The 24,303-nt window shown below is 41.0% G+C and overlaps 1 protein-coding gene across 1 annotated transcript; it reads right to left on the bottom strand.

Moving 5' to 3' along the window:
• Positions 1-1,379: 1,379 nt before the first annotated feature.
• Positions 1,380-4,514, bottom strand: zfp36l2 (zinc finger protein 36, C3H type-like 2). The gene is made up of 2 exons (XM_063055683.1): positions 4,262-4,514; positions 1,380-4,095 (listed from the first exon to the last, which is right to left on the bottom strand). Exons 1-2 carry the CDS (start codon positions 4,316-4,318, stop codon positions 2,917-2,919), a joined length of 1,236 nt encoding a protein of 411 aa, XP_062911753.1. The 5' UTR covers positions 4,319-4,514; the 3' UTR covers positions 1,380-2,916.
• Between the last annotated feature and the right edge of the window lie 19,789 nt (positions 4,515-24,303).

Below are 24,303 nucleotides of genomic sequence, written 5' to 3'. Positions count from 1 at the left end.
CAAGACTGACAGAGTTGAGTGAAATACTTTTAAAAACTTGCATTAATGCAAAACTAAAAGGTCAGAAAATAGAACTGAATTTGGAGTATTTTGGAAGCTAATCGGTACACTCCTGTGGGAAGGGGTTTTCAAGCTTCTCTGGTCTTTCATACCATGGAAAGCCAGTACGATGTGTGGGCAATAAAACCCCTAAAACATAGTAAAGTTTCAGCTGAGCATTACTTAGTTGCATATTTTTTGTCTTATTCTTCTTCTAAAGGGAGAGTAAATGGCCTGCCATCATGCATTCAGCAAGCATAATGCAGGCCTCTTCAGTCCACAACCAGGAAGAATTTCAGAATTCTGCTCTAAGCAGCTTTAGGCCTAGAACTGATGTGTTTATTCTAAAATGGTTATTCCAGTCTCTCCATGACCACATTTTGCTGTACAATTAACAACTCCAAATGCTTTTGCCATTCCAGCAGAGTTCCTAAACAGACATTCATCAATCTGCAATTCATGATCAATTTGAATTATTTGACTCAGTTGCTGATTTTAAAATACAACTAAATTGGATTTCTGATTGTGCAAAATGAATCATAATGCAATTCAACATGTTTCAATTTATGATTGAGGTTTTGTTTGTCGAAAATTAGTATTAAGAAAACTGATATGCATTTTAGATGATCAATTTCCTGTTTTATGTTCCAGTATCAAGTCCTGGAGTGCTTTGTAAGAGGTTTGCAAATCTACTTCATGATCTCAAAGGCTACAGCTTTTCCATTTTTTGGGTAGAAATTATTTGCCTTTGTTAATGCAGAAAGCCGCCCAATAACCATCTCCTTGATAAAGGTATGTCATCATTCCTTTCTGCTTTATCAGAGCTGTGACGAATGTACATTTGCAAGAAAATACTGGTATGATGGCCTAGTTTATTAGTGTGTTAACTTACTTATAATGATCTTTAAACAGCACTTTAAGAACATTAGTCAGAGTAAGTGTACTTTAAGGGCAGAGAAGTCCCTGACTACTGTGAAGTTTCATTAAGCAACTCCAATTAACCACACCCCCAGAAGGGCAAAGTGCTAAACTACCAGAATAGGAATTCAGGTGGTTTTCAAGTTGATCAGATGAGAGCCCATTTCCAGTTGAGTCCTAGTCACAAATCAATAATCAAACTATTTCAATGGTACAAAGAAACACTATCATTTATGAATTAGACTAAGTGCCCTTTTGCAATTGTAATCAAGTAGTTTGCAAACTTCTTTGTATTAGAATGATCTGGATGGAAGAGGAGTGTTTTCCCTCACAATAGCAACATCACAACTAAGTAAAGCCCCATCTTATTCAGAAAATTCTTGTGCTTGCATTCACAAACATCCAGAGGGCATTAGAGCACATTTCTTCAAAAATGATTTTATTGGGAGAACTACAAAAAATTTACAGTACAAATTTTTACAGTCTCACACTATAATCTGTAGTGAACTGACACCCAAGTATTTTAAACAAGTTTTTTTTTCCTTTTGTTACATTCAAAGGATACTTCTGTTAAAGTAGTCAAAAGGAGAGTACATAGTGCTCATAATCTGTACCTACTATGTACAAACTAAACCTACTATCATTCACCCACTGTCTTGGAAAATGAAGTTTTTTTTTCCTTTTTCTTTTAATAGCAAATCCCAGAAAAAACAAAAGCAGAGTTCCACTCTCCAGACATTTCAGATTTACTTCAAAAACTGTTCAGACCTAGAGGTGGCCCCTCACTAATCAAAGTGGTGGCAATGTCTCATCTCCCCTTTCTCCTGGGAAGAAAACTTTCAAAAGCTCACTTTCAAAACTATTACATTCAGAGAACTGACATCCCCAAATTGTAAAAAAATACTTTTCAAAAAAAAAAGGGAATGCATTATTTGTTCTGAAACTTGTTATTTTGGTTAAGAAGAAAAATAACTTGTCTCTGTAACTGGACCCTGAAGGCACTGTCAATATAATACTGGGTCCAGGGTGCTACATATTTTGGCTCTTATTTTTTTAATAAAAAGGGAAACAAATAAAAAGGGAAACAAAAAGGAAAAAAAAAATCACAGTGTCATTTATACAAAAACTTTATGATGCCACTTTGACTTAAGAATGCCACATTTAAAGTCTGATACTTAAAGTTTTAACCACTGACTTTGGACGGTCTAACATCCCCAGTTACTTTACATTCTTAAAAAAGCCTACCATCGTCAATCCTAACTAGTTCCACAGCATCAAGAACTGATTTCTAGCACATAGAAATCATGCAATCGTTCATTTCGTAAACAAGGAAAAAAAAATTAATGAAATAAATATTACATACAATCTCTTAAATTAAGATTTTTATCATTTACAATAAAATAACCAAGTGAAGTTACAAAAACAAAAATGGCATATATTACTGTGAAAAGAACACACTCCACATTCTGCAGATTAATAATGGCAATCATAATTTAAACATAATAAAAGAATATATATCTATTGTTTTCATCATACGCGATAAATACAGTATGAACAAATTACCAATGTATACTTTCTCGAGATAATAAATAAGTTAAATAGTTTTATAGCGAGTTGTACTGCGATGTGCTATCACATCAACTCAACAGCTAAAAAAAATTAACAATCAGCAGTTATTTCAACAATTACAACTAACTCAACGAACGAGTGCCTCACAAAAAAAATCTGCAACACGGTTCTCTTCTCTAAAGCCAAACGGGCCACTAGGTGGCAATGGAAAATAGATTAACTTGCAACAAAGTTTGGAATGAGGTTCTTTTTCTCTTAACAAGGCAAAAATAGCAAGTCCTGTAATATTTGTTTCCTTAATGAAGGCATTTTCTTGGCAGGATTTTTTTGTTTGCAATTCGTAAAAGTTCTGTTAAATAGAGCAGTTCTCGGTTTTATTTCTTGTTGCTTTTAATCTTCGGAGATGGAAAGCCTGCTGAAAATGGGCAGGCGCCTGCCCGGGTCCATGCTGGGGGATTCTGAGCCGCTCAGACTCCCGGAGCTTAGTGAGCCGCTCAGGTAGCTCTCCCGGTCGGACAGGGAGTCCGGTGGGCTCGGCGGGGCATCGAACACCGGGGAATCGGCCAGTCGCCGCAGGCATGACTGCACATGGCTCAGGAGGTAAGGGGGGGAGGGCGGGCACCCGTTGGCGGACTGCTGTTGGCTGTAAACCCCGGTGCCGCCCCCACCGCCAGGCAGCTGCTGGGTCTGGATGGCGAGCGGGGTGAGCAGGCTACTCAGCTCTTGGCTGGAGAAAGTGAAGGCGTTGTTGGCGCAGGCTGGCAGTGTGGGCGACAGCAACTCGTCGCAGAATACAAACGAGGAGGCGGCGGCGGAGGAGGAGGAGGAGCAGGGAGGAGGGGGCGTGCGGGAGGTCGGGCTCTCCAGCAGCGGCGACTCAAGTCCGCTGGAGGCGCTGGGGAAGCCCGAGAAACTAAGGCTGTGATGCAGCTTCGGTCGTGAATGGTGCTGCTGTTGCTGGTGGTGGAAAGAGTTGACGGCGTTGTTGTTGGTCGGCGCCTGCCTCCTCTCCTCGGCGTTGTGGATGAAGTGGCACCGGGGGCCGTAGGGGCAGAAGCCGATGGTGTGGAATGTGCGGCACAACTCCGTCTTGTATTTGGGGTGGCGGGTCAGGCTTCGCAATTCGTGCATGCCGTGCGCGAACTGGCACTTGTCACCGTACTTGCAGGTTCCGCTCTCCTCGAAAGGCCGGCACAGCTCCGTCTTGTAGCGGGTCGAGTTGACCTGCCCGCCGCCGCCGCCTGGCTGCTTCTGCTGTTGCTGCTGCTGGACGAGGTGGAGCGGACTGAGGGGTGGATGTTGCTGTTGGTGAAGCCGCTCCGCGCTCTCGCTGAACGAGCGATCACGGAACTTGTTCTCTTTGTTCAGCATGGCCGTGTTGTTCGATTCCTTGATGTTAGGGAAAGATGAACTGGGATACTTGCTGGACGAGCTATTAGCCAGCGCTTGCAAGTTGCTGGTCGAGTGCCGTCTTAGAAATCCCGGTGCAAAACTTGTTACAGGGGTCCCCACTGCCTTTTTATCCAGCATGCTATTGAAGTTGTTGTAGTTATTCAGGGATTTTTCGTTCTATAAAATAAAAGCAATGAATTAAAGACGAGATCTCAAAACATTCAAATTCTAAATACACTTTAGAAATGCATTCGGGGAACACGATTGCGTGGCTAAAAGTTTCAACAAAAACTTTTCCAAAACTTTTCTTCGTCCTAACTTTCAGCAATCAACTTTTTTTTACCTTGTTGCACAAGAAATCGTTGATATCGTAGAAGGCAGATAGAAGCGTTGTAGACATCTTCACGCAGTAGTTTCTACAACCGAGATCCTGCTCGCGTGAAGGCTGGAGTCACAGCTGTTTTCTCCCAGCAAAGAAACGTGAGGTCCGAATGTATAAGAGAAGAGGAAAAAAAATAAAAAAAAAGTATGTTTTTTGGTGGTGGCGAATTTGAACTGCTAGAACTCTTCCTCCTGTCTGCCTTGTTATAAATATTGAGCACTGAGAAATGGGAGGGATTAACCAGCCTGCTTGCGAACCCTGGCCCAGAGTCTCCATGACAACAGCGACATGATTGACAGGCGCTCCTTACGCTAAACTGCAAAAAAAATCCTTATCTCTCGAGCTGGGAAAGTCAATATCACTTCGCGAAAAAAAAACTTCAAACTAGATACGCGTTTAAAACTAAAATGCCGCAAAGACTTTGCAACTTTTCTGAACGGTTTTGCGAGACTTTTCAGTGTGCTGGTCTTCGGTGAAATACCGATACATTGGAGAGAATGCGTCATTACTGTTACAAAGGCGCACAGCTGTGATACTTCCAGTTGAACCGAAGTCTTTGCAAAAAGTAAACTGGCGGGATAGATATTACTCCCTTATTTCATCGAGCAGAAGGGGTTCTTATTGGAATAGCGATTTCGTTTCTAATGTCAGAAGGATCACAGTTGAACAGTGTAAATTCATTTTGTTTAAAAAGGCCGACTGGCACTTTGTTCATAAAACATGGAACTTTGGCCAGCTTGTTCAAAAGGTTACCCAGACAAATTCATACAATAAAGAACACAAGTTTATACACGCGCGAGCAAGTGTGAAGATTTTTATTAATAATCCCAAGGCATAAGGGAAAATATTCCTAAATTTAGCATTCAAGCTGCCTTGGAATGCAGGGTGAGGCAATTCAAGGTTTTCTACACGCGGTTATTTAACGAGAACAGATATCTCACTTTCACGGATTGTGATTTTCCTCGTTAATTTTTTTTTGCTCCCCTCCATTCCAATCACCACCACCCCCCCCCACCCACTACCCTCTACCCACCCGCACACAAAGCAGTAAGTAAATTCAGGGTAATTAGCTTTAGAGATTTTAAGAAACAAACGTTTATTCAAAAGCAAGGGACAAAAAAAGTTTACGGAGAAAACGGCACGCAACTGGTATATGCAACTCAATAAATTGCTACTGCGTGGTTCTTCTAGCTGCCCATCCCCCTCCTTGGAGTCTCATGGGTGGATACAACATTGACAGGAAGTGAGAGGAGAAAAATGACGAAGGCTTATTGAATTTTTTTGCTACATCTTGATAGCTTTAAACTATTTCAAATGCAAATTACATGTGGATCATAAACCCTGGTCCGGATCCGGCTGAATTAAAGCAAATTTAGTCTTCGCAGTAGGGGGATTTTGCCCCTTTTAAGCCTGCAGGGTTACAGACAGACACTGCTGCCAAACTAGCTACAATTTGGCGGAACGAGGTACTGCCCCACCTTCTGCCAACTCCTAAAGCGCCTGAACGTACTTTTCTTAGACTGTCTCAGCAACCATAGCTTATTTTTTTTGTTGGTGCTTTGAATGACGTAGTTCTTAAGTAGCCTGTTTTGGAAACTTTTTTATCGAAATGAAACGAAGAATGCGTAAAAACAGTAGACGATAAGCTAAAAAGTAATAGTCCGCCTCTCCCTCTCCGGTCACCGTACTTGTTTCCAGCTATTGCACTTCATCAAATAAGCCGTAGATTTTAAACGTACGCCCATCACGGCTAGATAATCAAACGCTCCAAACTTGTTTCCCTCCCGCCGCAATTTATCTCTGCAATTTTTAAAATAAACAATGTTGCGTCTGACTATATAAAAACGGGACTTCAACCACGATCTATACAGTTTCTGCCACGTTTTGCTGACTACTTTTTTTTTCAGCCTTCCCATCAAGTTGTTCCAGTGCCACGCTGGATCCCCACCACCCTTTCAAAATGCAGCGTTTATTAAGAATCAGCCTGTCCTTCCCCACGGGTAAAAATCGAATTATTAAGTACTGACATAACTGCCTTTCCACAGACTGCCCCTCCCCTCCCCCTCCAGTTGCAACACCAATAGTGTTCAGACTTGGAACCGACTCGCCGAGCAGCAAAGTATCTACAACCCTTGCAGACAGAACGGAGAGCGCCCTCTCATGCCCCGTCTCCCACACAACAGAAAAGTGAGCCGAGGCACTTCACAGGAAGGCCTCGCAGCAAGTAACAAAATTTTCTTTACTGAGAATTTACTTCTGCAATCAGGAAACTCACTAACCCCTCTGCTTTCTGAGGAGGCTGGACTCTGTAATCTATACTCCTGTCATTCTGCAGATGCACAGTAGAGAGCATCTTAACAAGCTGCATCACTGCTTGATACCCACGGCGGACAGGAAGGCTCTACAGTGGGCAGAGGAAACTGGCTAATGCATTACTAGCATCAGCCTACCCGCCATCAAAAACATATATACAAAAAGGGGCCAGTAACATCATGAAGGACCCCCTGCTCATGGACTGTTTGTCCCACTCCCATCGGGAAGAGGCTATGTAGCAACCACACCAGGACCACCAGACTCAAAAAAAAGTTACTTTCCCCAAGCAGTAAGGCTGATCAACACCTCCACCCGCAAATTCATCCATCCACACCCCAATCACATCCTGTTAGTCACATTATGTACAGACATTCCTGTGCAGAGGGTCACTTCATGGACATACAATCAATCTATCTACATAACATATATTAAATTTTTATATTTATTGTGTTTTTAAAATATTATTATTGTGTCTTTATCTTATTGTGTTTTTTTTTCTGCTGCATCAGAGCCAAAGTAACAATTATTTCCTTCTCCCTTCCGTTTGTGTACTGGAAATGACATTAAACAATCTCGAATCTTATTTGCATGCAAACCTTCTCCGCAAAGTTTGAAACTAATAAAGAAAAGGGGAAGATTTGCTTTAACATTGTCATTTTGGAAAATGAAACAAAGCCTCTAATTTATGAGGAAGAGTAATCGGTGGTTCGGTTTCCCAAATGAACAGAATCCTGTGTAACCTATGCGTCATATGCACTGATTGCATTCGTAAGAGGTTATTGCTACTTCTGTGTCTGAGCACATCGCTATTGCACAATTGTACTGGCAGTTAATAATTTTATGCATGTGAGTGGTGATAACTGGTCTCCAGATATTTTAGTGTCTGTGAGAAATAAAATGCAATCTCCCTAAGACTGTTTCTCTAGCATGTGGTATTATTTATTACAGGTTATGGAAAATGATGCGTTGCAAGGTCTTGTGCAGTAGTAATCTGGCCATTGCATTGGGCTGACCCCACTGTCATCAAATTCTTCTGTCTGTTGCAATGCACTGAGGGTAGAATTGTCCAACAGTATGCCAAGGTTCAGCTTTTCAAGATGTTTAAAAAAAGCCTTAGAGATACAGCGGATACAGGAAAGATAAGTCTTTCCACCCTTCGAGTCGTGCTGCCCAGCAATCCCCCAGTTCAACCCTAACCTAATCAAGGGACAATTTACAATGACCAATTAACCTACCAACCAGTACATCTTTGGACTGTGGGAGGAAACTTGCATGGTCACGGAGAGAATGTACCAACTGCTTACAGGCAGCGGCAGGAAATGAACCTGTGTCGCCTGTACTGTAAACCGTTGTGCTAACCACTGCACTACCATGCCACCCCACATGACGAGTGGTAAGAGAAAGGGGTGGTAGTAGGAATGCAAAACATCAGGCTGCAAAATTAACTGGTATAAAGGGCCAGAGATGGGGGTTCCCTGGATCTTGACAGTTATTGAGGTGAAACAGCTCATACAGAGTCTGAAAATGCAGATGGCTGACTGCTGCAGGGTTAGCTTGGAATATTTCAAGCCAGTCTGACACACTAGTTTATCTACAGCCTTAAGTATTTTCAATGGTACTTGTATCCAGTTGAGTAATTGAAATGGACTGTGACAATTCATCAGTGGAAGATTTAGGTCGTGGAATATTTAGGGTAGGAGAAATAACCCTGTAATTAAAACCCTTCCAGGTACACATCTATAACTGTCCTTCAAAGTAATTTATACTGTCTGAACGCTTTGATGTTTTTGGAAAGATGTGATAAGGCACTGTATAATTTCAATGAAAAAATGAATGTCTGTCTTTGATTTGAATGGTGAAGAGAGATGAGCCTTTTCGTCTATGCTAGTTCTTCCCTGGCAAGCATTTATACAATATATCAGCATTTCTGTGCAATAACTTTGGTATATCTTCCTCCTTCACGATATTTTCATGGGAAAATATATTTTTTTAATTCCAACAGCATAAACTTAGTAGCAGTGTTTCATGTAAATTGTATTTAACTATAGAGTAGTTGCTTTATCCAGAGAACAGTTAATTTGGAAATAACACAAGCCATTTTAAATGTTTAATTGCAAGTTGTAAAATGTATAAAATTTAAAAATAAATAAATCACAGTTGCGTTGTTTAGTTGTGAACTTTGCTGCAGGGCCTCTTTATAAACTGTCTTTCTTCCCATGATCAATGTCTTTTGCAGCTGTGACACTTGGAGTTCCATAGGATAAACATTTGAAATAAATCAATCCTTTGCAAAGAACATATAATTCTTAATTGGTTTTGGATCTTTAGGTGCACTTTGGGTACATTGTAGCTGTAAATTTACTTCCTAACTTAGTGCAAGTAAACAATTGTATTTTTAGGTAATCACTCTGGAATTCATGAAACTAAGTCTTGCTCTTTCTGACAGAATACCTTTTCCTCTTTGCAACATTGGGAACTTTAGAGGATGAAACCATCAGGAAAACAAAAGGCATAACTGGCTGTTTTTAATTTAAAATCATTGCTCCCATCAGCACACAAATAACAAGGTAACCAACCATGAGTTGAAAGATTAGGCATCAGTCTTCCTCAGATTCAGGTACCTCTGAAACCACTGAAATTTATAGTGGTTCACGGCATACTTACATCAGTCAAGTGAATGTGATGTTAAGATATATATTTAATGAGTTCATGTTCTAAGTTATATAACCCAAGGTACTAGTAGTTATAGCTATACTTGCAGGTATCTCGGGGAAATTTGTGAAGCCATTAAAAACATAATTTGAAACCTGTGTAAGTACAGACAATTTAGGTCTGTTTTTGAACAATGCCTCAAGACTGCCCCCCATCGTCTTTCTGTCTTACTACAATAAACTGTTACTGTGGTCCCAGAGAAAAATGCAAAATTGTACATTGCGGTTTCTGAAAACCATTTCTGTCTGGTTTTTGAATAAGTGACTGAACAATATGGCCAAAAGAAGGAAAATCAGTCAGGATTTTAATTTCAGATAGCTGCAGGGCAGTTAGTAGAGCTACTTGTGCAAAATCATGATGAAGGGTCTCTGCCTGAAACCTTGACTGTTTATTCCCCTCTATAGATGCTGCCTGACTTGCTGAGTTCATCCAGCATTGAGTGTGTTTGCTGAAGATTTCCAGCAGCTGCAGAATCTTGTGTCTTTTTAGAGCTGCTGTCTTAGCTCTGTTGGGTTCAATCCCGACCTCGGGTTCTGTGTGGTGTTTGCATGTTTTCCCTCTGGCTAGCTTGGTTTCTTCAAGATATTCCAGTTACCTCCAGCATCCCAGCATCCAAAAAATGTGAAGATTTGTTATAATAATAAATGCTTCCTACTGTGTGGTTGGGCGGGGCGGGGGGGGTTGATGAAAATGACGGTGTATAGGTTATCTAGAAAATTAGTGAGGAGTGATACTGTTCTGTGGCTGACGTAGATGGGACGAAGAGCCTCCTCCTTTGTGAAGATCTGTGAAAAACTCTTGGAGCTCCAAGCACCTTTATTTCCAGAGTAACTTCTGCTAAAATTGGGAATGGGCTGAAATGAACAAAAATGTTCTGTAATTGTTTCCACACCCTCAACATCATCGGCAACCCTAGAGAGAGATGAACAGAGGAACCTGTGAAGGAAATGAACTTCTCTGGCTCCTACTTTCAAAGGCACCAGCAGCTACACAATAGATGGGGAGGGAAGGGTGGATGGCGAGGATACCAGCAGGCATAAATTCAATCCCAGCTAGCCCTGAAATCAGGAAATGATATGACTGGATAGTGATCAAGAACAGAAGGTCATACTGATTTTATTACCTCCTTCCATCGTCCAATGACTAAACTAGAATGTGTTCACTGTCACCTCCACTGAAATAAATTACTCAACCCTTTTCTGACTAAGGACCAAAGCGGGTAATGGTAGGGAGGAAATGATTCTTTTTTAAAAATATAATTATAAAAATTTCGTCAAGCACAAGATAAGATCTACTTTCCCAATTCTAAAACTATCACTGCCCTACGTTTGAGTTTACTGGGAATGTCAAAAAATTCACTGTCCTGAAGGAAGGCATGGCAGCGATTGACCATTATTCTGTTGGATGAAACTCATTGCCACAACTTTCCTGTGGTATGGGTTTATTAGGAAATTAAATAAATCCATTAAAGTGCTATTGCATATCACTGTGCTGCTTCATATGCTGAAACTTTTGATAATAGTTGTCAGACTACATTTGGGACTTAGGTGCTTTATGTACAAGAAAATGCAAACATTATATCAAGAAATAAAGTTTTAAATTTGCAGCTGGCCTGACATCAATAGATGAACATTCATTAACCAACCCTTTGCAAAGCATGCTCGACCAGAATAGTTTTCATTTACTGGAGTTGAAATGGAGACAGAGTGCCACCTTCTGGAGTGAGGGAGCTATTACATCAAGGAAAGTAGAGCTACTAGGACTTGATGTTTCAATCCCTATGGTAAATTGGCACTCTCGATGTTGGCAGTGGATTTGGAGTGGTGAAAAGGAGGGAGGGTAGGTACGTCATTGGGGTCATCAGGTACATCAAGGAAATAATAGAATAATGATTAATTCCCCATTTTTACTGCTATGTGCTAGCATCCATGATTTCTCTAACAAGCAAGTGGCAATTGACAACTATAGCTATTTATTTGGAATCTGAAGGGAACTAAATTCAAATAGTAAAAGCGTTGAAGAGCCTGAAGATTAAAGTTACAAATTAAAACTCTCTATAGGAAATTATCTAACTTTTTATCAATTCTGTCCTTTGTTTGGCTTCAAAGTGAGTGCTGATTTGTCCTTGCTGAGTTCCATCAGTTTTCAGTCTCTGTATTTTGCGACAGGCAGTCATTTATATTTTTCAATGTAAGTCCTTTACTCCATGTTCTTTTATCCTAATTTGTAAACCAACTATATCAGAGTTTTCATATATCCACATCTCAGTTTCTATACAATGGAGAACAGCTTATGTTTTGAATATGTTCAATCTCTGTCCCCTCTCACCTCTGGCAAACCTGACTATTCTCTGCAGGCAAAATGATTTCTGACACTTGCATTCTGCATAAGGATCTACCTGTTCTCTCAGTTTTGCCCAGAGCAATTTGACGTTTACCATGAGACGTTGTTTGAGATAACAAAAATAGTTTTTTTTTAACTGCAAATTCACGTAGAAACGAAAGTTGGATTGTCTTCTCCATTAATGTCCATTCGCTGAATGCATACAAGTTGGAGGCAGAAAATTAAGAGTATGCAGATTGCCATGTAAGATCACAAAGAAAACTGTTGTTTCATGTTGGCTATTTGCTAAAGCAATCTGAATCTTATCCCACAGCTCTATACTCTAAATGCCTTCTGATAGCCTTATAGCTTTATCTTCAAATATTTCAAGGTTTTCCTTAAAATAGGCATAAATCTCTGCCTCGTCCACTCTAAATCACTCCCACAGTTTGGGGTAATGACCAATTAATATGAACACCACTTGACTCCAATTCCCCATCAGAGTTAACTGTTTTTATTCACTTACTCTGAAGGATTTTTGAATGATTTAGGAAATGGTCTTTTTCCTAAACTGAAACTATACATCTGTAATCTTTCTCTGCCTGTATGGAAATCCAGAAGTAGCTTCTAAGAAGGGGTTCCATCACGAGTGTGTTTCTGGTGTTTCTGGTGCCTGAAATGACTATAGTTTGAAGCCATGATCTTCACATACTAGCAAGTATGTAACTGCAGCGCCAACACTGATGCCAGTTCTGTCCTCTTGCAGTATACCCACATTCTCACTGTCATCAATTGTAAAATTAAAAATATTTAATATTCCTGACATCTTCAACTATTTTTTTAATATCAACATTGTCCAACAGTAATTTTCTTTTTAGCCATTTTAATTAATCTTTTCATTCCCCTACAATGCTTTTTGTCATCTTTGTTATTATTAGCATTTTTTTTCATGTGTCTCTTATAATATTTTAAATCAATTTACCCACAGGATTTTACACTGTAATACACCTTCAGGACTTTGTACTTTAACTTTGCATATCTGTTGACTCATGTGTCACCTTTTCTTACTGTGGAGCAATTTCTCCATTATCTCGCTGAACTTTGTTTATTTGTTTCCCTCCTCTTGCACTGATTGAATCCAACTTTATTGAGAGTATTACTTCCCACTGTTCTGCTATTTTCAATAGCCATTGCTCCCAATTAATTTTCCAGACTGGAAGAATAGTAATCTTGGAGCATTATTTTTAAAAATGTGTTATCCACTTCTACTTCATATCGTATCTATAATGTGGCTTATATTGGAATTTACAATGTTATTGTTCTGTTTTTCTGACACTACTTTGAATAGTCTGAAAAATCACCATTTCTATCATTTCAGTTCTTTGATGGCATATATTACACACCAGGAATCTTAACATCACACTTTTAAAAAATTTTATCATCATGGATTTCATCATAATAAAACCTATAAAAGCACAGAGCTCCCATTGTGAACATAAACATTGTTTTTTTCTTTCTGGCTTTTTCTGAAATGTTAAAACTAGGTATATTAAATTCTCCACACAAAAACAGAAAATGCTGGGAATGCTCCGCAGATGAGGCAGCATCTCTGGAGACAGAATCAGCTCAATAACTCTTCTTCAGAATATCTCAGTCCTACTCGGGTGTGAGCTGTGTACGCCTTAATTCACAATTTTAATGCTTAGAGGAATATCAGTTGCACAATGTGTTTGTGTGTGTTTAGATAAAGTCTAAATTAGGTCTGAGTGTTGTATTATTCCACAACATGAGCTGAAAAGGTGAGAAACCCCTGAGATTTCTTTGCCAGGTTTTTTTTCTTGTATCTTTACATAAAGGTAAGAGTCAAAGTATTGAGGCAAGCATAAAACACAGTTAATCCAACTTCCTGAGAAATAACAGATCGAAAAGAAAGAAGGGTTCCCGCCTGAAACGTCGACTGATCTTTTCCACGGATGCTGCCCGACCTGCTGAGTTCCTCCAGCGTGCTGTGAGTGTTGCTTTGACCCCAGCATCTGCAGATTATTTTGTGTTTACAGTTTAAGATAGGTCTATCTAACTTCTTGTTTGGTTCTGTCACCAAAAAGGAAGTTTCGGGTTCAGAAATAGCATCGATCATTTTATAATATCCTGATTTGCTGTGTTATTTTCTACTAACTTGAAATTTGTTTGTAAGATTGCAACTTGTTTATGAAACATTTTCTTCTGCTGAGCCATTGGGGTAAATTATGCAGGCTTCTATTTCCTGCTTTACTCATACTGTTAAAGTGCTAGAAGTACAAGGTTGATTTTTAATGAAAACTCACTAAACTGGTCAACTCGAATCATCTGAGCTGCTGATTAGAAAGGGCACTGATGTTTTCATGAGTTGGGATACATCAATCAGAATGGTCATTATACAATAATACAATTTAACATTTAATCTGCAATTAGGTTCCAGGCATCATTTATTGATTGAAATAAGGAATACGTTACAAATGAGTCAGCATGTTCATAAAAAAGGATTTTAATTAGTAGGGCAAGACATTTGTACAATAGACAAGTGCAACAAATTATTGCCTGCTTTGTGGAATAGTTAACTTATATTTTGTTTTCACCCAAAGCACATATAATCATTGTTGATCCTGAGTTCTGTCACTGAAGATCAAATAGGTTTTGCAGGTGATAGGGTCCAGATAACTGAATGAAATATGTCTACAGAGAGTTCCTAACCTCTCCAGCACCACTGAGAACAGATACCACATTGCAATTTGTTGCTCATTCATGCAAAAGAACATTCTGACCTGTTGACTCACACTCTGGTTTAGTCTAAGAAACAGTACTGATGATAGGCCATCTATCTGCCTTGGGATAACTGTGGAAGAAGTGCATATTATAAACATCTCATAGGGTTGTTAAACAGCATCAACATTTGCCATTTATGTAGCACCTTTAATGTTTAAGAACTGTCCTTGGCATTTCCATGAGTCACGAATGAGAAATGGAGACCAATCCAAGTCTTTTTGTTAAAGGGAGTTGGTTCCATGGTGATCAGTGAAGCATTAAATCAGTCTCTTGGAAAATATACTTCCTCTCTGAAAACTGAGGGGTAGCGATGGTATTGGGATAAAGTTTGCGTTAGGGGAGGTGAGCACTTAAGTGTGGTAATTGACAAAAAAAACCAGAAGTTTCAACCCTAGAGATCTGATTCATTCACTGGTGACATTGGCTTCTGAAAATGTTAGTTTGATCATGCCTTAAAGCTGACGAGTAGAAATGACTTTTTTTTAAATTTGTAAGCCTATTATGCTATGATACAGTGAAGGAAAACCAATCATTGTGGGAGACTGGCGCATGTGGGTAATCTGGAGAGAATCTGTAGATGTGCTATGTCCTAAAAAAGAAAAGTTTTCAAATGAACTGTTTGTCTTATCTCCTGTGGTTTTCTTATCTGCTCTATTGAAAGTGCAGATTGTTATTAATGATTATGATATAGTTGGGATCACAGAGACATGGCTCCAGGGTAACCAGGGATGGGAGCTCAACGTTCAGGGATATTCAATATTCAGGAGGGATAGACACGAAGGAAGGGGAGGTGGGGTGGCGTTGCTGGTTAAAAAAGAGATTAACGCAATAGAAAGGAAGGACATAAGCCGGGAAGATGTGGAATCGATATGGGTAGAGCTGCGTAACACTAAGGGGCAGAAGACGCTGGTGGGAGTTGTGTACAGGCCACCTAACAGTAGTAGTGAGGTCGGAGATGGTATTAAACAGGAAATTAGAAATGTGTGCAATAAAGGAACAGCAGTTATAATGGGTGACTTCAATCTACATGTAGACTGGGTGAACCAAATTGGTAAAGGTGCTGAGGAAGAGGATTTCTTGGAATGTATGCGGGATGGTTTTTTGAACCAACATGTCGAGGAACCGACTAGAGAGCAGGCTATTCTGGACTGGGTTTTGAGCAATGAGGAAGGGTTAATTAGCGATCTTGTCGTGAGAGGCCCCTTGGGGAAGAGTGACCATAATATGGTGGAATTCTTCATTAACATGGAGAGTGACGTAGTTAATTCAGAAACAAAGGTTCTGAACTTAAAGAGGGGTAACTTTGAAGGTATGAGACATGAATTAGCTAAGATAGACTGGCAAATGACACTTCAAGGATTGACGGTGGATATGCAATGGCAGGCATTTAAAGGTTGCATGGATGAACTACAACAATTGTTCATCCCAGTTTGGCAAAAGAATAAATCAAGGAAGGTAGTGCACCCGTGGCTGACAAGAGAAATTAGGGATAGTATCAATTCCAAAGAAGTAGCATACAAATTAGCCAGAGAAAGTGGCTCACCTGAGGACTGGGAGAAATTCAGAGTTCAGCAGAGGAGGACAAAGGGCTTAATTAGGAAGGGGAAAAAAGATTATGAGAGAAAACTGGCAGAGAACATAAAAACGGACTGTAAAAGCTTTTATAGATATGTAAAAAGGAAAAGACTGATAAAGACAAATGTAGGTCCCCTGCAAACAGAAACAGGTGAATTGATTATGGGGAGCAAGGACATGGCAGACCAATTGAATAATTACTTTGGTTCTGTCTTCACTAAGGAGGACATAAATAATCTTCCAGAAATAGTAAGGGACAGAGGGTCCAGTGAGATGGAGGAACTGAGCGAAATACATGTTAGTAGGGAAGTGGTGTTAGGTAAATTGAAGGGATTGAAGGCAGATAAATCCCCAGGGCCAGATGGTCTGCATCCCAGAGTGCTTAAGGAAGTGGCCCAAGAAATAGTGGATGCATTAGTGATAATTTTTCAAAACTCGTTAGATTCTGGACTAGTTCCTGAGGATTGGAGGGTGGCTAATGTAACCCCACTTTTTAAAAAAGGAGGGAGAGAGAAACCGGGGAATTATAGGCCGGTTAGCCTAACGTCGGTGGTGGGGAAACTGCTGGAGTCAGTTATCAAGGATGTGATAACAGCACATTTGGAAAGCGGTGAAATGATCGGACAAAGTCAGCATGGATTTGTGAAAGGAAAATCATGTCTGACGAATCTCATAGAATTTTTTGAGGATGTAACTAGTAGAGTGGATAGGGGAGAACCAGTGGATGTGGTATATTTGGATTTTCAAAAGGCTTTTGACAAGGTCCCACACAGGAGATTAGTGTGCAAACTTAAAGCACACGGTATTGGGGGTAAGGTATTGGTGTGGGTGGAGAATTGGTTAGCAGACAGGAAGCAAAGAGTGGGAATAAACGGGACCTTTTCAGAATGGCAGGCGGTGACTAGTGGGGTACCGCAAGGCTCAGTGCTGGGACCCCAGTTGTTTACAATATATATTAATGACTTGGATGAGGGAATTAAATGCAGCATCTCCAAGTTTGCGGATGACACGAAGCTGGGTGGCAGTGTTAGCAGTGAGGAGGATGCTAAGAGGATGCAGGGTGACTTGGATAGGTTGGGTGAGTGGGCAAACTCATGGCAGATGCAATTTAATGTGGATAAATGTGAAGTTATCCACTTTGGTGGCAAAAATAGGAAAACAGATTATTATCTGAATGGTGGCCGATTAGGAAAAGGGGAGGTGCAACGAGACCTGGGTGTCATTATACACCAGTCATTGAAAGTGGGCATGCAGGTACAGCAGGCGGTGAAAAAGGCGAACGGTATGCTGGCATTTATAGCGAGAGGATTCGAGTACAGGAGCAGGGAGGTACTACTGCAGTTGTACAAGGCCTTGGTGAGACCACACCTGGAGTATTGTGTGCAGTTTTGGTCCCCTAATCTGAGGAAAGACATCTTTGCCATAGAGGGAGTACAAAGAAGGTTCACCAGATTGATTCCTGGGATGGCAGGTCTTTCATATGAAGAAAGACTGGATGAACTGGGCTTGTACTCGTTGGAATTTAGAAGATTGAGGGGGGATCTGATTGAAACGTATAAGATCCTAAAGGGATTGGACAGGCTAGATGCGGGAAGATTGTTCCCGATGTTGGGGAGGTCTAGAACGAGGGGTCACAGTTTGAGGATAGAGGGGAAGCCTTTTAGGACCGAGGTTAGGAAAAACTTCTTCACACAGAGAGTGGTGAATCTGTGGAATTCTCTGCCACAGCAAACTGTTGAGGCCAGTTCATTAGCTATGTTTAAAAGGAAGTTAGATATGGCCCTTGTGGCTACAGGGGTCAGGGGGTATGGAGGGAAGGCTGGGTTCTGAGTTGGATGATCAGCCATGATCATAATAAATGGCGGTGCAGGCTCAAAGGGCCGAATGGCCTACTCCTGCACCTATTTTCTATGTTTCTATGTTTCTATAAAGGTGGAAACAATCACACCTTGTATTCTTAATATCACCTTCAGGTGCTGTGCCAGTGTTATCCACAATGGATTTCTCCTTGCAGATCATATAAGTTTAATTATAAAAGGAAGTGGAGCACATGTTCATATGTAATAGTTTTCAAGTGTAATAATTATCATTCAAAATGTAATGTTTTGGTTTCAAATAGTCTAGAAATTAAGTTTAAGATACTGAACGCGAGGGTCTGTAGTCTACCTAGGAGTCATGCCAGTCTGGAGGCAGAGATTAGTTTCCTGAACATCTTGCAGGATCTAATCTTACTGAGGTAATCAGTCACTCATTATTGCATCAAGTGTGGCCACAGTACAAATCATTTACAGTGAATTTGTCAGAATCAGGTTTATTATCACTGGCATGTGATGCGAGCAGTGCCATGCAAAATATAAATTGCAATGAGATGCAAAAGTAAATGGTGCGGAAGAGGAGTGACGAGGTGGTGTTCATGGTTTATGGATCACTCAGAAATCTGATGGCGGAAGGGATAAACCTGTTTCTAAAAAGCTGAGTGTGAGTCTAGGTTCCTGTATGCCCTCCCTGATGGTAGTAATGAGAAGTGGGCGTGTCAGATGGTGATGGTCTTTAGTGCCTTCTTGAGGCACTGTTTCTTGGTGAAGTCCCTACTGGTGGAAAGGGTTGTGCCCCAGATGGAGCTGGCTGAATCAACAATCCTCTTTAGCCTTTTTCAATTCTCTGCATTAGGATCTGATGCAACCAGTCAGAATGCTCTCTTTGGTTTAGAAGTCTGCAAGAGTCATAGGTGACACACCAAATCACCTCAAACTCCCAATAAAGTAGAGCTGCCAGTGCACCTTCTTCATAATTGCATCAATATTTTGGGCCCAGGATGGATGTTGACACTCAGAAACTTGAAGCTGTTCACCCTTTCTGCTCTTGACCGCTCAATGACGACTGGTGTGTGCTCTCCTGCTTTCCCCTTCATGAAATCTACAGTCAATTCCTTGGACTTGCTGATATTGAGTTTGAGGTTTTTGCTGCAATACCACTCAACCAGCTGATCTATCTCACTCCTGTACGCCTACTTGTCACCATCTGAGATTCTACCAACACAGTGCTTTCAATGGCAAATTTATAGATGGCGCTTGAGCTGTGCCTAACCACACAGTCATGAGTGTAAAGAGAGCAGAGCTGTGGGTAAACATGCATCTGAGTATATTATTATTTTATTGAGTACTTCATACGTGTGGCACACAGACCATTGGGTGTCTATCCTTGGCAAGTGAATGTATCCTGTTACACAAGAAAATTAGGCCTGGAAATTCTTCCAACACCCAGATATGTATCAAAATCCTTGGATACACAGTTTATTGATAAGCATTTAGCTCCTGAGCATGCCATTTAAAGATTCAGGAGCACCTGGGACCTAAGGCATTAAACTATACCAAACTATCCGCTTGGTATGCTGCCCCATTGCAGTAGAAAATAAGGATGTCTGTGTCTGAGAATAAAACAAGGTCCTAGAGTTGGCAGGGAAAGAGGTTAGGAGATTGAGGATTGGAATTGAGGAGGGTATGGGTTGGCAATGAGAAATGTTGAGTTTCACGGCCAGAAAGGAACAGGGCTCAACGGGTGGGTGGGGTCGTGGCCGAGAGTTGCCAATTGGGGGACAAAGCTACAAAAACGGTCAAGTAATTAAAGGCTAGTACCTATTCTGGGAAGCTATCTTTAATTCCCTTGCTGCAGTAGAGACATTGCTATTAGAACCTTGTTCTTCTGAAGACACCCAAGGGTAGGTGTGTCTTGGAAGAGTGAAAACACTAGTGGGTGATGTCATTGGTGAGGCAACCACTGCAGGTAGCAGAGTCTGACTTGGAATGATTGTAACCGTGTTGCATGCCAGGAAAAAGTACTGCTATCAACAAAAGAATTATTTGCCTGTACCTCTTTACTCTGTGGGGGAGAAAAACACAATCTTTCTCTAGTTCTTTTTATGAAGATTGAGACTGGAAATATTGCCATTTTCTACATTTTATAGCTCCTTTTTGGCCATGTCCTTGCACGTCATTAGAAATTTCAACAACTTGAATATGTGACGTGTGGGAATTTTTTTTACTGCAGCAACTAAATCAACAGCAGACTGATTTGCAGCAAAGTTCATAAACCTTACATTTAAACTACAGACTGATGATATTTTTGGAAGTAATTTCTCCGAACAATATTTATAGTGCTAATAAACTGAGGGTGGGTAATTTCACAATTCAGTTTACCCACGCAAGAGGTTCCTTCTTGATTAGGGCACTTCTAGGGTTAGTGGCTGGGACTAGAACTGCTTTAATCCCAGATGAAATTTCTGTAATGTCAATTCCGCTAAAGTACATCTTGGTGAGGTGCTGAAGCCAAGTCATAGGTACCTGGAAAGCACAAGGAGACATTTCCTAATGATGTCAGACCAGGTGATTTCCTTTAAATCTATCAACTTCCCCTCCATTTTTTTGTTGTTGTTGTTTTATAGCCGCCACAATTTTATTCTCAGCCTCCACAATTTTATATTGGCAAATCATGTCTCTCTGATCTTTCTAGAAGTTACTGTATTTAATCTTGTTATTCTCCCTGTTTTTTCCAAACACTGCCTGGTACATTATCTGCTGCCAGGGGTCAGAGCTAAGGTGGTGACAGAGGGCAACTTCTCTGAGCTCATCTGCAAAACAGCTTAAATTCCACTCCTTAATGTCTCTTTTTTCCCTTTTTCAAGGTGCTGGGGTCCCGTTGGAGTCTGTGATCTACAGCTGCACTCAAACTGCGGTTCTACACAACGGCAGGGTTCCCGCTTCTAGAACTCATCAAGCAGCCTAGTGTTTTCAATGTCTCCAGGAGCAGCCTGGAAGGCGTGCGATTTTGGGCGGCCCCTGCGGACAACTCCATTCCTCGCCAGGGTCACCGACTGGTATGCCGTGGAGATCAGAACATCGAGAGAATGTGTGTGGCTGCCCGAGGCCTCTGTACTTGGGCAATTGATCCCGCTCTCTCTCTCTCTCGATATGGGGGGGGGGTCGGCAGCTTCTCAAGTCAGGCGAGCTCGAATAAGCGCCGCTTCAGGTTGTGACATTGAGGCAGTGATCTGTTGATCTCCTTCTCACTGGAAAGGGTGACACTTCTGTCCCTTGTTAGTGAGACAGAGAGCCTATGGCATGTCGAAGCGCTGGTTATGGACTGTAGGTGATGGGCTGTTTGGGGGCTTTGCTGTTGCTGGCTTGGTGGGTAGTGGGTACTGCTGCTTCCTGTTGGAACAAGTGGGGGGGCTTTGGGGTTTTAATGTTTTTCTGTCATTCATTCTTTGGGGTTTTCTTCTGCTTCGTGGATGTCTGTGAGAACTTGAGGTTGTATACTGTATACATTCTCCAATATTAAACCATTGAAAAGATGACTCCCCATCCACAAACAAACAAGACACCAAAAAACAACAGTAGAGTTTCGTTTGAAATAAGAGTATTTTATTTTACTTTGACCTCAAATCTCCTGATTCTTTCTTGACAAGATTACCTACTAGCATTGTTATTTGGGAAATGACTTGAGGGAAACAGTGAAGCATGAGAAACAACTCCATGAGATTCAAGCCATCCTCAGCTCTGAATATTCATAGCTGAAGTGAATTGAATAGACCGTGGAACCACGTAGATGTTTTTCATCTAGATGCACAACTGAGACGAGCTATGCAGCAAACATTTGAATTGCACAAAGGGTTTGGGCAGACAGTGTTAGTTTTCAATTTGCTAAGCCAGACTTTCAGTTTTTTAACCACTACAATAATTTCTATGGTGCGTTCAAACGCCAGGAGGCTCATTTTGAATTTTTAAGTTTAAACAGAGCCCAGTTAATTCACTGAGCCACCTTTATATCCATAATGGGAACTATTGCCCCAGACAGCTGAAGTAAAATTCATTGTTCATCGTTCTTTGCCTGAAAAAGCAGCTTGCTGTTTAACAGATGGGGGTGGGGGGAGGGGAATAAAGAGGGTGAAATTACATAATGCCTTTCAGACTTAACGACATTGCAAAACACATTAGAGCTTTTTGACATCCTTGCCAATTTAGTCACAGCAAGCTCCTGCATTTGGCAACGTGCTAATGACCAGATAATCTTTCTTACTAGTGCTTATTAAGGGATAAATATTGTTTAGCACTGTAGGAGTAACTCCCTTCCCAATGTGATCCTACTGTATCCACCTAAAGAAGCAGAAGAAGATTTGACTAACCATATCTGAAAGGTATCACCTTTGACAATACGGCATTTGCCCAGTGCATATTTGAAGTACCAGCTTAGAATTTTGTGCTCACGGCCCAGGAGTGGGAATTAAACACACAAACTGCCGACTCCAATGTACTGTAAGAATTCAAACCGAACTGTGACTGAAAATATCGTACTTTTTTGACTCGGTTCAGCATTGCCTTGCAGACACTTTTCATGCTATTGTGGAAGGTAGGCTGCAATGGAAGATCACCTCTTTGCGTTTTCCTAATTGTGCTTGAGAGGCTGGTGGGAAGCCAACTACCCGAGTCCTATTAGTCTGTGTATTTAAGATACTTCCACCTGCACTGTTCGATATAAATTACAGGATCGACATGAGATGGCCTTTTACCACTTGGCTGACGACTGAGATTAGTTGGGTGGAACAACCAGCCTACTGTAGCAAGGGCATAGTGGGCTAATTTCCACTAACTAGATGTCACTGTTGCAGATGGAGCCACTTAGATGGCAGTATGGTCCTTCATTAAGGACCCCCATCACCCAGGACATGCCCTCTTCTCAGGGAGGAGCCTGAAGGCACACATTCAACGATTCAGGAACATTCAACTGATTTCTGAATGGATATTGAACCCATGAGTACTACCTCCTTTTTTATTTCTATTTTTTGCACTACTTACTTCATTTAACTATTTAATATGTATAATTACTGTAATTCCGTTTTTCCCATTATTATGTATTGCATTGTACTGCTGCTGCTAAGTTAACAAATTTCACAGCATATGCCGGTGATATTAAACCTGATTCTGATATTGAAAGCTGGAGCGTGTGGGAAGTGATAAAGAGTGGGAAATAGAAGAACAGAGCTAGACAAAGACAGATTTGTGAAGTTTAGGAAGCAGAAGAGTACGAGTGGTCAGGACACCCCTCCCAATAGTAAACAAACTAGATTTCCCCAGATCTTTATTCAAACTGAATCAATGGCAAAACATCAGAAGCAGATAGTTTTGTGAACTCGTTAACGGAATTCTGGATCTCTCTGCCCCCCGCGTAATTTTGGATAAACCCACTAGTGTGGCCTGTCAGAAAGTAGAATAACAGTTGTTGTTTGCACTTTGTCAGCAAGCTGGTTTCAGATCAGACCACTTGAGAAAGTCTTACTTTTGAACTTACAGCAAGATTATCAAATACACAGCATCAAAACCATTTGGAATCTCTGCAAAATTACTGCACTGGTTGGGTTGTGGAGAGATTGCAGTCACAGATGCCACACTTGGGAGTATTGTCAAGTTTTGGGCCCCATATATCAGAAAGGATGTGTTGTCATTGGACAGAGCCCAGAGGAGGTTCATGAGGACGATTCCAGGAATGAAGGGTTTAAAATATGAGGAACGTTTGGCAGTTTTGGGCCTGCATTCACTGGAATCTAGAAGAATGTGGGGGGATCTCATTGAAACCTACTGAATGTTGGAAGGACTAGATAAGGTGAATGTGGAGAGGATGTTTCCTATAGTTGGGGCACCCGGAACCAGAGGGCACAGCCTCAAAATTGAGGGGACGACCTTTTAGAACAGAGGTAAAGAGGAATGTTTTTAGCCAGAGAGTAGTGAATCTGTAGAATGCTGTGGAATGTGATGGAGGCCAAGTCTGAGGTATATTCAAGGTGGAAGTGGATATTTTCCTGATTGGTTAAGGGATCAGAGGATATGGCAACAAGGCAGGTGTATGGGGTTGAGTGAGATCTGGGATCAGCCGTGATGGAATGGCAGAGCAGATTCGATGGGCTGAATGGCCTAATTATGCCACCTTGTTTGATGAGGAGTTGGCAGTGACTCTTCTGTCCTGGTTCTCACCGATGAAATTGTGACATTATGAATGCAGCGCCACTGTGAATGCACTGACCTCCCTTAAGGGATGCCATCAATCAGAAAGGAGTGTGGGATATCCTCTTCGATTTCAACAGTCTTGTGTATGCTCCATGACAGCATGCAAACCAGGACCAGTCTCAGTGCACAACAGGATCAAACAAGGAGGCCTCATTAATTCAGCACTTTTCTCAACCTTTCTCACTGTGGTGTTCCTTATCCCCAACAACATTCCTGTGGGAA

The sequence above is a fragment of the Mobula hypostoma genome, chromosome 8 (assembly GCF_963921235.1).
Source record: "Mobula hypostoma chromosome 8, sMobHyp1.1, whole genome shotgun sequence".
In the NCBI taxonomy this organism is placed as follows: Eukaryota; Metazoa; Chordata; class Chondrichthyes; order Myliobatiformes; family Myliobatidae; genus Mobula; species Mobula hypostoma.
The sequence above is the reverse complement of the archived record's forward strand: the minus strand, read 5'-3'. Positions and strand labels throughout refer to the sequence as shown.

Coding starts and splice junctions, on each gene's coding strand:
- zfp36l2 (XM_063055683.1), bottom strand. CDS start 4,318: ATGTCTACAACGCTTCTATCTGCCTTCTACGATATCAACGATTTCTTG. Junction 4,096..4,261: donor ACGATTTCTTGTGCAACAAG/GTAAAAAAAAGT, acceptor TTTATTTTATAG/AACGAAAAATCCCTGAATAA.